Genomic DNA, 16,393 nt, shown 5'->3' with positions numbered 1-16,393 from the left:
GTCTCTTTCCTGCGACCTGTTTGTAGCTACGCACAGTTCACTGGAGGTGGTGATGGGACAGGTCGAGTGTGTGGTCGAGACACAGTATCCTTGGCCTGGCTCACTGTGTGTATGAGCCAGGAGGTTACGTTGATACCACCACCACTACCCCCCACCCCCCAAACTGGAGTACCGCGCCCTCTTCCTGGGACCAAGCTGCAGGAAAGATGTGAAGACATTGCAAGAGGGGAAAAAATAGATTTGAGCGATGTCAGAAATGTAAGGCTGGACCAGGCTTTGGAGAAAAGGCAGAGCTTGGATTTGACAGATTATCCAGAGTGATGAGGGATCCTGGCAGAGTAGGTGAGGGAGGAACGAGAATGGGGATGCACGGATTGAAAGCAGCTGGCAAAAGAAGCAAGGCACCACCAGGAAAAATGTTCTTGTCCAGCGAGTGGTTCGCATCTGGAATGTGATACCTGAGAGGAGGGGAGAGACAGCAAGCTTGAATCAAGTCGTCCAGGAGAGAATTAAACTTATCTGAAAAGCAAGTGTGTGCAGGGAGACTGGCCCTGAGCAAATTATTTGTTTAGAGAGCCGGCGCGGATACAGTGGGCTGAATGCCATCCTGTGCAGTAATGATTCAGCATGACCCCTTGTGTAGTATTAGGGTCTGTGTCTTGTGTTCTGACCTGACACCTAATTTTGTGCCTCCCAGCTCCAGATGTTCCTATGGAGGAAACACGAGTGGGCATAAATGGGTCATTTTCTGGTTGCCAGGGTGTGATGAGTGGTGTGCCACAGCGATTTAGTGCTGAGGCCTCCACTCGTCATCACTTCATATTATTTGACAAAGACAACAAAAGATAAGCGGTAAATTAAGTTCTGAAGAGGAATAGTAATTAATCACGTAGTTAGCACTGCTGCCTCACAGCACCCAGTGACCCTGGTTCGATTCTCGCCTTGGGTCACTGTCTGTGGAATCTGCATATTCTCCCTGTGTCTGTGTGGGTTTCTTCCAGGTGCTCCAGTTTCCTCCCACAGTCCAAAAGACTCGCTGGTTAGGTGTTAAATTCTCCCTCAGTGTACCAGAACAGACATCGGAGTGCAGGTGACAAGGGAGTTTTTACAGTAACTTCATTGCAGTTTTAATGTTAGCCTTATTTGTAACACTAATAAATGAATAATACAGATCAGCTATGATCTATTCATCTTAGTCCCTCCCAGAAGGAGGGAGCTGAATGGTTTGTTCCTTTGTAATAGGTTCCAGGAGGGGCTGAATGGCCTGTTCCTGTGTAATAGGCTTGAGGAGGGGGTTGAATGGCCTCCTGTTCCTGTGTAACAAGGCGGAGAAGGGGCTGAATGGCATGTTCCTGTGTAACAGGCGCAGGAGGGGCTGAATGGCCTCCTATTTCCTATGAATGGGCTCGAGGAGGAGCTGAATGGCCTCTGTTCCAGTATAGTAGGACGGAGAAGGGGCTGAATACTCATGTTCCCATGAACAGGCTCAAGGAGGGGCTAAATGGCCTCCTGTTCCTGTGTAACAGGCTTGAGGAGGGGGGCTGAATGGCCTCCTCTTGTTCCTGTGTAACAGGCTTGAGGAGGGGGTGCTAGATTACACAGTAACTTCGTTGCAGTGTTAATAAAAGCATACTTTTGATGCTAATAAACTTCAGAACTATTTCTGTCTCAATCAGTCTTAATTACACTTAATGACCTGGACTCCACAACCTTCTGATGTTGAATTCTGCAGATTCACCACCCTCTGGCTGAAGAAACTCCTATGTGCCTTAGTTTTGAAGAGATGTGACTTTATTCTGAGGCTGATCGTTGTCTTTCTGACAAATGGAAACATCTTCCCCATGTCCACTCGACCCAGGCCTTTCAGTATTAACAGAAGCAGGCCATTCAGCCCTTTAATTTTGATCATGGCTGATCTGATCTTTCGCCCTGCATCCCCCCATATCCTTTTAGCCCCAGAAGCTGTATCTAATTTCTTGAAATTACACACCATTTTGGCTTCGACTACTTTCTGTGGGAGTGAATTCCACACATTCACCAGCCTGTGGGTGAAGAAATTCCTCCTCATCTCAGTCCTAAAATGTTTACCAGTTATCCTCAAACTATGACCCCCCCCCAGTTCTGGACCTCCCCACTATCGGGAACATTCTTTCTGAATCTACCCTGTCTAACCCTGTTAGAATTTTATAAGTTTCTATGAGATTTCCCCCTCTCCTAAAATCAAGTGAATATAATCCTAACTGACTTAGTCTCTCCTTAGATGACAGACCTGCCATCCCAGGAATCAGCCTGGTAAACCTTCACTGTGCTCCGTCTATAGCAAGGACATCCTTCCTCAGATAACACCAAAACTATATACGATGCTCTGGGTGTAGCATCACCAACGCTCTATACAATTGCAGCAAAACATCCTGATCCCTATACTCCACTTACTATGAAGACCAATGTACTATTTGCCTTCTTTGCTGTCTGCTGTACCTGTGCACTTACTTTCACCAACTGATACACGAGGACGCCAAGGTCTCACTGAGCATCCCCCTCTCTCAGTTTACACCCATTCCAGTAATAATGTCTTCCTGTTTTTGCTACCAGAATGGATAACCTCACGTTTATCCACATTATACTGCATCTGCCATGCAGATTCCGCACACTCGATCTGTCCAAGTCACACTGAAGCATCTCTACATCCTCACAACTCACCCTCCCGCCCAACTGTGTATCATCTGCAAATTTGAAGATAACACATTGAGTTGCCTCTTCCAAATTATTAGCATGTAATGTCAATAGTTGGGATCTCATCACAGATCCCTGCGAACCTCCACTAGTCACTGACCGACCATCAGAAAAACACCCATTTATGTCAACTCTGCTTCCTATCTGCTAACCAGCTTTCTATCCATCTCAAGACATTGCCTGCAATCTCATGTGCTTTAACTTTCCACAGTGTGTTATGTGAGACCTTGTCTCACGTAACTTCTTCTGAAGTCAACTCTACTAGTTACATCCTCAGAAAATTCCAATATATTCGTTAAGCATGATTTCCCTTTTGTAAATCTGAGCTGACTGTGTCTGATTATACCACTGCCTTCCAAATGCTGAGTTATAAAATCCTTGATAATGGACTCAAGCGACTTCCCCAGTATAGATATTTAGCTCACTGGTCTGTGGTCCCTGTTTTCTTTCTATCTCCCTTTTTGAACAGCGGGCTTACATTAGCTACCCTCTAATCTGTAGGAATCATTCCAGAGTCCAAAGAACTTTGGCAAATAACCTCCAACCATTTCCAGGGCCACTTAAGTACTCTTGGGATGAAGATGATCGGGACCTGGAGATTTATCCATCTTCAATCCCATCAATTTCCCCAAAACCATTTCTCTACTAATGCTGATTTCCTTCAGCTCCTCACTAAAACACGTTTCTCTCAACACTTCTGGCACATTATTCATGCCTTCCTTTGTGAAGACTGAAGCAAAGTAGAAATTTAATTCCTTGCCATTTCTTTATTCCCCGTTATGAATTCTCCTGTTTCTGAATGCAAGTTCGCTCTTGTCAATCTTTTTCTTTTCACGTATCTATGGAAACTTTTATAGTCAGTTTTTATGGTCCACGCTATCTTCCTTTCCATTTTTCCCTTCTTAATCAATCCCTTGGTCCTCCCTTCCAGAATTTTAAACTGTTCCCAATCCTCAAGCATATTGTTTTTTTCTTGCCAATTTGTACATTTCTTCCTTGAATCTGATACTAGCTCTGATTTCTCTTGTAAGCCATAGTTTGGCCACGGTTCCCTTTTTGCTCTTGCAGCAAACAGTAATATCAGTAATACCAAATTTATAACACCCCTCTATTATTTTGGAAATGGGCAGCAGAGTTCTGGTGGGCTGCAGGGAATGACTCAGGGGAGGGTTGGGTTGGTGGAACCCCTGTCACAGAGGCATAGAGGTTTATAGCATGGAAACAGGCCTCTTCAGCCCAACTTGTCCATGCCACCCTTTTGTTTTCAAACCTCTAAGTTAGTCCCAATTAGTCACATTTGGCCCCTATCCCTCTACACCCATCTTACCCACGTAACCGTCTAAACACTTTTTAAACAGACAAAATTGTACCTGCCTCTACTGCTACCTTCCGTACACTCACCACCCTCTGTGTGAAAAACCTGCCCCTCTCACCTTAAACCTTCTAGTTTTAGACACTCACTACTTTTGGGAGAAGATATTGACTATCTAGCTGATCTGTGCCCCTCATTATTTTATAGACCTCTATAAGATCACCCCTCAGCCTCCTGCACTCCAGAGGAAAAAAGTCCCAGTCTATCCAGCCTCTCCTTATAACTCAATCCATCAAGTCCCAGGAGCATCCGAGTAAATCTCTTCAGCACTCTTACTAATTTAATAATATCCTTTCTATAATAGGGTGACCAGAACTGTATATTCCAAGTGTGACCTTACAAGTGTGTCTTGTACAATTCAACAAGACGTTCCAACTCCTGTATTCAATGATCTGACTGATGAAACCAAGCATGTCCAATGCCTTCTTCACCACTCTGTCCACCTGTGACTCCACTTTCAAGGAGCTATGAACCTGTACCTCTAGATATCTTTGATCTGTAACTCTCCCCAACGCCCTACCATTAACTGAGTAACTCCTTGTCTTGGTTCAATCGACCAAAATGCATCACCTTGCATTTGTCTAAATTAAACTCCATCTGCCATTCGTCAGCCCACTGGCCCAATTGATCAAGACCCCATTGCAATCCGAGATAACTTGAGGCACAATGTACAGTGAAGAAGGTTTTTATGTGGTACAAGCCCAGAGGTGTGCAAAGAAAAAAGGAATAGCTTTCTTTTCAATCCATTAGGTTTTATTTTAATTACACCAACAGAAGATACAAGGATTAAGGTACCTGAAAATACATTGTGTAGTAAACAGCAAGACACTGGCTAGCCAAGAATTCACAAATTCATCATTATGAAGACAGTGGGGTGAGAATTAGCAGAGTTCCTTCAATCGCCTGTCACAATTCTTTAAACAAAAGCAGTCCAGACTTACACACTATTACCTCACCACACTGACCTGAACAAGAAGTTAGCACCAACACTTCTTAACCCCACACCCTGTCGCTAAACCCGAGGTATCATTACTTGACTGAGAGCAGCACTACCGCCCACCCCACCACAACTTAATATCCAATCTCCGCATCCCCACACTCGGAGTTACTGCGCACAGTCCCGGTCTCCGTATCCCCACAGTCGCTCCCACAGGGAGTGGGGGGAAATGTGGGACTCGCTCCCGTGGGGGAGAATGTGGGACTCGCTTCCATGGGGGGAGTGAGGGAGAATGTGGGTCTCGCTCCTGCGGGTAGTGGGGGGGAAATGTGCTTTTGGCGAGGGAGTTCCAGGATTTTGACCCCAGCCACAGTGAAGGAATGGCCGATATATTCCCAAGTTGGGGTGGTGAGTGGCTCGGAGGGGGAACTTGCAGGTGGTGGTGTTCCCCATGTGTCTGCTGCCCCTTGTCCTTCTAGATGGTAGAGATGGTGGGTTTGGAAGGTGCTGTGGAAGGAGCCTTGGTGAGTCGCTGCAGTGCATCTTGTAGATGGTACACACGGCTGTCACTGTGCGTCGGTGGTGGAGGGGGTGGGGGTGATCCCAGTTCTTTTGCCAGTATCCAGTACTGTAGACAGTTACTCCAGCCGTGAGCTAGATTGGGATCGATACAGTTGTAGATAACCGTTTAGCCCTCACCTTGAAGACATAAATATTCTATCAGTGAGGTGAGGGAGCAGTAGGAGATTAAAAAAGTCAAGTGAAGAGTAAGTATTTTGTTCACATGTTGAGTTAGCGGAGAGGTCTGATGTGTGGGGGTCTGTCTGTCTGTTCCCCCCCACCCCGCCCAATCCCTTTCGCACAGGAGCCGTTCCTGAGGCACTCTGTTGTTGATCAGCCGTGGGTTTTTGTGTGGAGGTTGTTGGGTTCGTGCGTCAGGGGCTGTCGGTTTGCTGTGGCTCAGTCTGCCCCTTCTTGGGGAGATACCACACCAGCTTCTGGTACATCGTGCTGACGATAGCCCCGGCACTCTTCGAGATACGCAGGCCCTGGAACGGGAAACAGCAGCAAGGTGGAGGATCACTCACCCATCGGCCGGGATTTCAGAATCCAGTACCCTTCCCCTCCCCAAACTCAGCCATTCTCCCCCCCCCCCCATCCACGCTGTCTCTCTCCGCCCCGCACCCACCCACCCCCCTCCGCCCCACACGCCCTCTCTCCGCCCCGCGCTCACCCTCCCTCCCACCCTCTCCGTCTCACACGCACCCACCCTCCCTCCCCACCCAGCACCCACCCCCCTCCGCCCAGCACCTACCCTCCCTCTCTGCCCTACACTCTCCTTAAAAAAACTCCATTTTATGTGAAATACCTTGAGACGTGGTGGGGTGGGGGAGGAAGAGGGGCTGGAGTGATGGGGTGGAGGGGAGAGGGAGAGGGGAGGTCTATGTTTCACTTTGGGACGTCCTGGGGTTGAGGGGGGACGGGGAGAAGGACTTCGCAGCTGGGAGCTTTCGAGATTATTTCAACGATGTGTGGGGTGGGGAGCGGGGAGTGGGGGGATACGCGATCATAAGCTTGCACACCCCGTGGGAGAGACCACATCCAGAGTGAGACACAGGCAGAGTCAGGGTGGGGCGATCGAGAATGTGGTGCTGAGGGAAAAGGGGTGCTTTCTGCCTCTGCTTTCTAACTTTTAGAATCCTCGGTGTGGTCTCGCCCGGCTGCAGTAGCAGAGGACACGGGAAAGAGCTGATTAGTAAGTACTGGGTAAGGTCGGGTAAGTATTTAATATTTTATCACAGTTTCAGAGGCAGTTTATGTGGTTTATAGCTTGTGAGGGTTATATTCAATGGTAACAAGGATCAGGAAAGAAGGATAATGGATATAATCTGATAGCAAGCATCTTCCATAAGTTTAATCCAAAGGGGTAAGTCATGGACAGAGAGTTCCAATCTGTGGTGTGCTCCTCCTGCTCTACGTGGGAAGCCGAAACATTTCTGTTGACGGGGGCCAGCACTTGTGCAGGAAGTGTCTCCAGCTGCCGCTCCTGAATGCTCGGAACAAAATGGATGAATTAGTTGCACGGATAGATGTAAAGAGGTTTGGCATTACGGAGATACAGCTCCAAGGTGAGCAAAGATGGGGACTAAACACTGAGGGCTGTTCAGTGTTTAGGAAGGACAGACAGACAGAAAGGAAAAGGTGCATTGTTGGTTAAAGATGATATTGATGCGATTATTGAGGGAAGTTGTTAGCACAGATGATGTGTTAAGAACAACAAGGGGCAAATTGCGGCTGGAGGCGCTATGGAGCATCCGCGAGATGCAGAGTGTCATGGATCGCACGTATAGGGAGGTGGGCACACCATAGGCAGGAAGGGAATGACTGACCGCCAGACAGAGTAACAGAGCTAGGCAGGCAGTGCAGGAATCTCCTGTGGCCATTCCCCTGAAAAGCAGATATTTCGCTTTGGATACTGTTGAAGGGGAATGGCCTTTCTGGGGAAAACAGCAACAAACTCGTTCCCCCAAGGTCAGTTCTGCAGGGCAGGGGAGGGGTAAAAAGTGTGCAATAGTTATAGGGGATACAAACGTAAGGGGAATAGACAGGAGTTTCTGCGGTGCAAACAAGACTCCAGGACGGTTATGTTGCCTCCCTGATGTGAGGGTCAAGGATGTCTCGGAGCGGCTGCAGGACATTCTGAAGGGGGAGGGCGAACAGCCAATGGTCATCGTCCACGTTGGTACAAACGACACAGGTTAAAGAAGGGATGAGGTCCCAAAAGCAGAGCATAGGGAGCTGGGAAGCAAGCTGGAAAGTAGGACCTCAAAGGTAGCGATCTCAGGATTACTCCCTGCGCCACGTGCTAGTAAGAACAGGAACAGCAGCTTATTATAGGATGAATATGTGGCTGGAAAGATGCTGCGAGGGGGAGGGTTCCAGTGATTCCTGGGGCATTGGGACCGGTTCTGCGGGAGGTGGGGACCTGTACAAACTGGACCGGTTTCCACCTGGGCAGGACCGGGACTGATGCCCTTCACTAGAGTGGCTGGGGAGGGTTTAAACTAATATGGCAGTGGGATGGGAACCTTTGCAAGGATTCAGAGCAAGGGGGAAGGAGATCAAGAACAAGAGAGAAAGACAATAAGGAGAATAAGGGGAGTGATAGGCAGAGAAATCAAGGGCCAACTTGGATAGGGACAGAGTTAAAATAATAGGAAAGGGAAAAGAAATGTAAAAAAGTGCCCACCTTAAGGTTTTGTACCTGAGTGTTTGGAGCATTTGAAACGAAATGGATGGATTAGTTGCACAGGTAGGTGTAAAGGGGTTTCATATAGTTGGCATTACAGAGACGTGGGTCTAAGGTGAGCAAAGGATGGGAAGTAAATTCAGGTTTGTTCAGTGTTTAGGAAGGACGGACAGAAAGGAAAAGGTGGTGGAGGTGCGTTGTTGATTAAAGATGATATTGAGGAAAGATATTAGCACAGATGATGTACGGGTCGAGTTAGGAAACAAGGGGCAAAAAAAAAAATCGATGGGGGTGGTATACAGACCACCAAACTGTCCTAGTGATGTTGGGGAAAGCATTAGACAGGAAATCAGAGATAGAGTCATAGCGGTTTACAGCATGGAAATAGGCCCTTTGGCCCAACTTGTCCATGCGCCTTTTTTTTTAAACCCCTAAGCTAATCCCAATTGCCCGTGTTTGGCCCATATCCCTCTACACCCATCTTACCCATCTAACTGTCTAAATGCTTTTTAAAAGACAAAATTGTACCCATCTCTACTACTACCTCTGGCAGCTTGTTCCAGACACTCACCACTTGTGTGTGAAAAAATTGCCCCCTGGACATTTTTGTATCTCTCCCCTTAAACCTATGCCCTCTAGTTTTAGACTCCCCTACCTTTGGGAAAAGATATTGACTATCTAGCTGATCTGTGCCCCTAATTATTTTATAGACCTCCATAAGATCACCCCTCAGCCTCCTACACTCCAGAGAAAAAAGTCCCAGTCTATCCAGCCTCTCCTTATAACTCAATCCATCAAGTCCCAGTAGCGTCCTAGTAAATCTTTTCTGCACTCTTTCTAGTTTAATAATTTCCTTTCTATAATAGGGTGACCATAACTGAACACAGTGTTCCAAGTGTGGCCTTACCAATGTCTTTGCAACTTCAACAAGACATCTCAACTCCTGTATTCAATGTTCTGACCAATGAAACCAAGCATGCCGAATGCCTTCTTCACCACTCTGTCCACCTGTGACTCCACTTTCAAGGAGCTATGAACATGTACCCCTAGATCTCTTTGTTCTGTAACTCTCCCCAACACCCTACCATTAACTGAGTAAGTCCTGCCCTGGTTCAATCGACCAAAATGCATCACCTCACATTTATCTAAATTAAACTCCATCTGCCATTCGTCAGCCCACTGGCCCAACTGATCAAGATCCCTTTGCATTTGGAGATAACTTTCTTCACTGTCCTCTATGTCACCAATCTTGGTGTCATCTGCAAACTTATTAACCATGTCTCCTATATTCTCATCCAAATCATTAATATAAATGACAAATAACAGTGGGCCCAGCACTGATCCCTGAGGGACACCGCTGGTCACAGGCCTCCAGTTTGAAAAACAACTCTCTGCAACCACCCTCTGTCTTCTGGGGTCAAGCCAATTTTGTTTCCAATTGGCTGCCTCACCCTGGATCCTGTGAGATTTAACCTTATGCAACAACCCACCATGCGGTACCTTATCAAAGGCCTTGCTAAAGTCCACGTAGACAACATCAACCGCACTGCCCTCATCTACCTTCTTGGTTACCCCTTCAAAAAACTCAATCAAATTTGTGAGACATGATTTTCCACTCACAAAGCCACGCTGACTGTCCCTAATCAGTCCTTGTGTCTCTAAATGTCTGTAGATCCTGTCTCTCAAAATACCTTCCGACAACTTACCCACCACAGATGTGAGGCTCACTGGCCTGTAGTTCCCAGGCTTTTCCCTGCAGTCCTTTTTAAACAAAAGCACAACATTTGCCACTCTCCAATCTTCAGACATCTCACCCATGACTATCGATGATTCAAATATCTCAGCTAGGGGACCCGCAATTTCCCCCCTAAATGGGGAAATGCTTAGGAAATCAGAAACACAAAGGGACTCGCGAGTCCTTGTTCAGATTCTCTTAAGGTTACCGTGCAGGTTCAGTCGGCAGTTGGGAAGGTAAATGCAATGTTAGCTTTCATGTCGAGAGGGCTAGAATACAAGAGCAGGGATGTACTTCTGAAGCTGTATAAGGCTCCGGTCAGACCTCATTTGGAGTATTGGGAGCAGTTTTGGGCCCCTGTATCTAAGGATGTGCCGGCCTTGGAAAGGGTCCAGAGGAGGTTCACAAGAATGATCCCTGGAATGAAGAGCTTGTTGTATGAGGAAGGGTTGAGGACTCTGGGTCTGTACTCGTTGGAGTTTAGAAGGATGAGGGGGGAATCTTATTGAAACTTACAGGATACTGCGAGGCCTGGATAGAGTGGACGTGGAGAGGATGTTTCCACTAGTAGGAAAAACTAGAACCAGAGGGCACAACCTCAGGCTAAAGGGACGATCCTTTAAAACAGAGATGAGGAGGAATTTCTTCAGCCAGAGAGTGGGGAATCTGTGGAACTCTTTGCCGCAGAAGGCTGTGGAGGCCGGGTCATTGAGTGTCTTTAAGACAGAGATAGATAGGTTCTTGATTAATAAGGGGATCAGGGGTTATGGGGAAAAGGCAGGAGAATGGGGATGAGAAAAATATCAGCCATGATTGAATGGCGGAGCAGACTCGATGGGCCGAGTGGCCTCATTCTGCTCCTACGTCTAACGGAAAGCAAATGGCAAAATGAATCTTTTCCTGATGGTTAGTCAGTGATTAGTGGGGATCCGCAGGGACCTGTGACAAGATCCCTACTGTTCCACATTATATATTAATGATCTGGAAGAGGGAACTATCTCCAAATTTGTAGGTGATACAGAGTTGGGTGGGAGGGTGAGCTGTGAGGAGGATGCAGAGATGTTTCAGTGTGATGTGGACAGACTGAGTATGCGGGAATCTGCATGGCAGATGCAGTATAATGTGGATAAATGTGAGGTTATCCAGTCTGGGAGCAATTACTGGAATCGAGAGAGGGGGATACTCAGCGAGACCTTGGAGTCCTGGTGTATCAGTCGCTGAGAGTAAGCACGCAGGTACAGCAGGCAGTAAAGAAGAGAAATGGTATGTTGGCCTTCAGAGTGAGAGGATTTGAGTATAGGGATAGGAATGTTTTGCTGCAATTGTACAGGGCGTTGGTGAGGCCACACCTGGAATATTGTGTGTAGTTTTAGTCTCCTTATCTGAGGAAGGATGTCCTTGCTATAGAGGGAGCACAGCGAAGGTTTACCAGGCTGATTCCTGGGATGGCAGGTCTGTCATATGAGGAGAGACCGAGTGGGTTAGGATTATATTCACTGGAGTTTAGAAGAGTGAGAGGGGATCTGATAGAGACTTATAAAATTCTAACAGACAGGGTAGACTCAGAAAGAATGTTCCCCATGGTGGGGGGAGTCATAGTTTGAGGATAAGGGGTAAACCTTTTAGAATTGAGGTGAGAGGAAATTTCTTCACCCAGAGAGCGGTGGAATTCACTCCCACAGAAAGTAGTTGAGGCTAAAACGTGTGCAATTTCAGGAAGGAATTAGATATCACTCTTGGGGCTAAAGGGATCGAGGGATATGGGGGGGAAAGGGGGGAAAATCAGGATATTGAATTCAATGATCAGCCATGATCAAAATGGATGACAGAGCAGGCTCGAAGGGCTGAATGGCCACCTCCTGCTTCTAGTTTCTACGACGAGCGATGGACAAACCTTGTCTTCGCTGAAGCTGGAGACAAATTCGTCACTCATCCGACGGAGTTCCCGTCCGTACTGAACCGCCAGCCAGAAATTGGGGGGTTCGGATCTCGTGCGCCCCCTGAATGACAACACATCCTCCAGCAGCTCCTCCTCGGGTAAGGTCACCCTCCGAGTGACGGAAACACCATCTGGAAAGGCAACCGTCTCCGACGCTGCGATGGGAGAGAGAGAGAAAGACACTGGCGTGAGAGAGCGACTCAGACAGGTGACATAGCCATGTTTCTGTGCTGAGGGAGCGCCGCGCCGCGGGAGGGTCGGTGCCGAGGGAGCGCCGCCCTGCGGGAGGGTCGGTGCCGAGGGAGCGCCGCACTGCGGGAGGGTCGGTGCCGAGGGAGCGCCGCGCTGTGGGAGGGTCAGTGCCGAGGGAGCGCCGCCCTGCGGGAGGGTCGGTGCCAAGGGAGCGCTGCCCTGCGGGAGGGTCGGTGCCGAGGGAGCGCTGCCCTGCGGGAGGGTCGGTGCCGAGGGAGCGCTGCCCTGCGGGAGGGTCGGTGCCGAGGGAGCGCTGCCCTGCGGGAGGGTCGGTGCCGAGGGAGCGCCGTGCTGCGGGAGGGTCGGTGCCGAGGGAGCGCCGCGCTGCGGGAGGGTCGGTGCCGAGGGAGCGCCGCGCTGCGGGAGGGTCGGTGCCGAGGGAGCGCCGCGCTGCGGGAGGGTCGGTGCCGAGGGAGCGCCATGCTGCGGGAGGGTTGGTGCCGAGGGAGCGCCGCGCTGCGGGAGGGTTGGTGCCGAGGGAGCGCCGCGCTGCGGGAGGGTCGGTGCCGAGGGAGCGCCGCACTGCGGGAGGGTCGGTGCCGAGGGAGCGCCGCACTGCGGAAGGGTCGGTGCCGAGGGAGCGCCGCACTGCGGGAGGGTTGGTGCCGAGGGAGCGCCGCGCTGCGGAAGGGTCGGTGCCGAGGGAGCGCCGCACTGCGGGAGGGTCGGTGCCGAGGGAGCGCCGCACTGCGGGAGGGTCGGTGCCGAGGGAGCGCCGCACTGTGGGAGGGTCAGTGCCGAGGGAGCGCCGCACTGCGGGAGGGTCGGTGCCGAGGGAGCGCCGCACTGCGGGAGGGTCGGTTGAGTTTTTTTGAAGAGGTGCCAAGAAGGATTGATGAGGGTCAGGCGGTGGATGTTGTCTACATGGACTTTATCAAGGCCTTTGACAAGGTTCCCCTTGGCAGACAGATACAGAAGGTGAAATCACATGGGGATTTGGGTTGGGCTGGCTGGGTGGATGCAGAACTGGCTGGGTTATAGAAAACAGAGTAACAGTGGAAGGGTGTTGTTCAGAATGGAGATCTGAAGCTGGTGGCGTTCCGCAGTTGTTTGTAAACCTCTGTTGTTTGTAAATAAATGATTTGGAGGAAAAATTTGGGTGGTCTGATTAGTAAGTTTGCATGCGACACAAAGACTGGGGGAGTTGCAGGTAGTGAAGAGGTTTGTCAGAGGTTACAGCAGGATATCGATCAGTTGGAGACTTGGGCGGAGAGATGGCAATGGAGTTTAATCCGGACAAACGTGAGGCAATGCATTTTGCAAGGTCTAATACAGACAGGAAATATACAGTAAATGGCAGTAAAGTTCAACACGTGCATTTGTTTACAGTTCCAGTATAAAACTAATCCTTAGAAGCATTAACTTCCAGAGGGATCTGGGTGTACAGGTGCACAGGTCACTGAAAGTGGCAACACAGGTGGAGAAGGGAGTCAAGAAGGCATACGGCATGCTTGCCTTCATCGGCCGGGGCACTGAGTTTAAAAATTGACAAGTCACGTTGCAGCTTTATAGAACCTTAGTGAGGCCGCACTTGGAATATAGTGTTCAATTCTGGTCACCACACTACCAGAAGGATGTGGAGGCTTTGGAGAGGGTACAGAAAAGATTTACCAGGATGTTGCCCTGGTATAGAGGGCATTAGCTATGAGGAGAGGTTGGAGAAACTTGGTTTGTTCTCACTGGAGTGACGGAGGTTGAGGGGAGACCTGATAGAAGTCTACAAGATTATAAGAGGCATGGACAGAGTGGATAGTCAGAAGCGTTTTCCCAGGGTGGAAGAGTCAATTACTAGGGGGGGACACAGGTTTAAGGTGCGAGGGGCAAGGTTTAAAGGAGATGTACGAGGCAAGTTTTTTTTTTACAGAGGGCAGTAGATGCCTGGAACTCACTGCCAGAGGAGGTGGAAGAAGCAGATACAATAGCAACGTTTAAGATGCATCTCGACAGACACATGAAGATGCAGTGAACAGATGGACAAGGGCCACGTAGAGGCCAAAGGTCTTTAGTTTAGTCAGGTATCATATGTTGGCGTAGGCTTGATGGGCCGAAGGGCCCGTGCTGTCCTGTTCTTTGTTGTCTGGAACCTCAGAGCAGACCGAGGACAGAGATGTCAACGCTGGGGCAAAGTGCATAATGGAGGTGACAAACTGCCGGGAGGTCAGGGGGTCACCCTCGCAGACGGAGTGAAGATGTGACCCACGAGTGGGGGTGGGGAAGGGGGGGGTGAACCGCCGGAAACGTCTCCCCACCTTCTACACGCCTCCCTCGGACTCCGCTGGGCCGCCGCTCAAGGCTCCCGCCGCCTGATCCTTCCTCCTCCAACCTCTCACCTCCGGCCCTCGGCACGGGATCGAAGGGGTCAGAGTGGAACTCTGCGATCTGGAATCGCGCCGCCATAGCATGGGGGCAGGTTCTGGAGAGCGGAACGGGCTGCAGGGACACAGGGAGACGGGATTCAGTCAGTTCAATCCTCGCCGGTGTCTCCCGGAGGATCCCTCAGCCCAACGCCACTATCCAGATCGCTCAGACACCCACCGTTCCCCCCCCCCCGCCAGACCCCCAACCCAGCCAGAGCCCTATCCCAAATACAGCCCCCCCACCCCACACACTGAGACCCTCCCACCACACGCACACAAACACACACACACACCCCCATCTCCCTCCAGACCGCCGACCCAACCAGAGCCCTGTCCCAAATACAGCCCCCCCAACGCCATACACTGAGACCCTCCCACCACACGCACACAAACACACCCATCCCCATCCAGACCCCCGACCCAACCAGAGCCCTGTCCCAAATACAGCCCCCCCCACCCCATACACTGAGACCCTCCCACCACACACACACACACACACATCTCCCTCCAGACCCCCGACCCAACCAGAGTCCTGTCCCAAATACAGCTCCCCCCCCACCCCACACACACTCAACCAGACCAACCACAACCACAGACACGCACACATATCCCCCTGCAGATCCCAGTGTCCCAAATACAGTTTCCAACACCCACCCAGAACCTCCCCACACACTCTCATCCAGAACCACCCCCCACACCCACACACACACACATCCAGAGCCCCTATCGCATGTTGACCCTCCCCCATTACTCTCTCTCGAGCATGTTACTCTCAATTTGTCAAACACACTTTACCTCAATAATAATTCACTTAGAAGCCCTGCTATAGATCGACACCTCCCTCTCAGATACTGTCCCCCGCCCCCTTTCTCTCTCTCTCTCTCTCTCTTTCTCTCTCTGTCTGTCTGTCTCTCTCCCTCTCTGTCTGTTTTTCTCTCTCTCTCTCTCTCTGTATCTGTGTGTATCTCTCTGTCTCTGTCTCTGTCTGTCTGTCTGTCTGTCTCTGTCTCTCTCTCTCTCTCTCTCTCTCCCTGTCTCCTTCTCTTTCACACTCACTTTCTCTGGGATTGTAACCTGTTGTACTTCCGGGATTCTCACTCAGCCAATGGGAGTGGCCGCTGACCAGGGGAAATGTTGCAGCAGCCAATGGGAGTGGAGCCCCGCCCCTTGACCCCAAATACTGAGGTCAGAAAGGAGCAAAAAAAACCAGAAACAAGGCTCAGACTTGGGGGGGCTCTCTCCCTCCCCCTGTTCCCCCAATTCCCCTCTCCCCTCTCAGGGGGTGGGTGTCAGCATTTATTGCCCATCCCTAGTTGCTCCTTGGAGGGGCAGTTGAGAGTCACCCACATTGCTGCGGCTCTGGGAGTCACATGTAGGCCACACCGGGGTAAGGACAGCAGATTTCTTTCCCTAAAGGGAACCAGATGGGTTTTTCCCACAATTGATGCTAGTTTGTGACAGACTGAGACGAGCTTTATAATTCCCAATTTTATCCCTGGAATTTAAATTCCACCTGCTGCCGGGATAGGATTTGAACTGGTTCCACTGCCCACTCCCACCGCTCCCCGACCCTGCTCCCCCGCTCCCCGACCCTGCTCCCCCACTCCCCGACCCTGCTCCCCCGCTCCCCGACCCTGCTCCCCCGCTCCCCGACCCTGCTCCCCCACTCCCCGACCCTGCTCCCCCGCTCCCCGACCCTGCTCCCCCGCTCCCCGACCCTGCTCCCCCGCTCCCCGACCCTGCTCCCCCGCTCCCCGACCCTGCTCCCCGACCCTGCTCCCCCGCTCCCCTGCTCCCCGACCCCGCTCCCCGACCCCC

General features: G+C 50.5%; 1 protein-coding gene across 2 annotated transcripts; it reads right to left on the bottom strand.

Moving 5' to 3' along the window:
- Positions 1 to 5,875: 5,875 nt before the first annotated feature.
- Positions 5,876 to 15,687, bottom strand: badb (BCL2 associated agonist of cell death b). Of its 2 annotated transcripts, none has more exons than XM_080182745.1 (4): positions 15,632 to 15,687; positions 14,468 to 14,648; positions 11,922 to 12,121; positions 5,876 to 6,091 (listed from the first exon to the last, which is right to left on the bottom strand). In XM_080182745.1, the coding sequence occupies exons 2-4, from the start codon at positions 14,613 to 14,615 to the stop codon at positions 5,978 to 5,980; spliced, it is 462 nt and encodes a 153-aa protein (XP_080038871.1). In that variant the 5' UTR covers positions 14,616 to 14,648; positions 15,632 to 15,687; the 3' UTR covers positions 5,876 to 5,977. The 2 variants fall into 2 exon arrangements, with proteins under 2 accessions (XP_080038871.1, XP_080038872.1); XM_080182746.1 differs by lacking the exon at positions 15,632 to 15,687 and adding an exon at positions 15,371 to 15,438.
- Between the last annotated feature and the right edge of the window lie 706 nt (positions 15,688 to 16,393).

Source organism: Carcharhinus amblyrhynchos, unplaced genomic scaffold (genome assembly GCF_965287045.1).
Source record: "Carcharhinus amblyrhynchos unplaced genomic scaffold, sCarAmb.v2.hapA scaffold_87, whole genome shotgun sequence".
NCBI lineage: Eukaryota > Metazoa > Chordata > Chondrichthyes > Carcharhiniformes > Carcharhinidae > Carcharhinus > Carcharhinus amblyrhynchos.
Note: the sequence above shows the minus strand (reverse complement) of the source record. Positions and strands in the feature narration are given on the sequence as shown.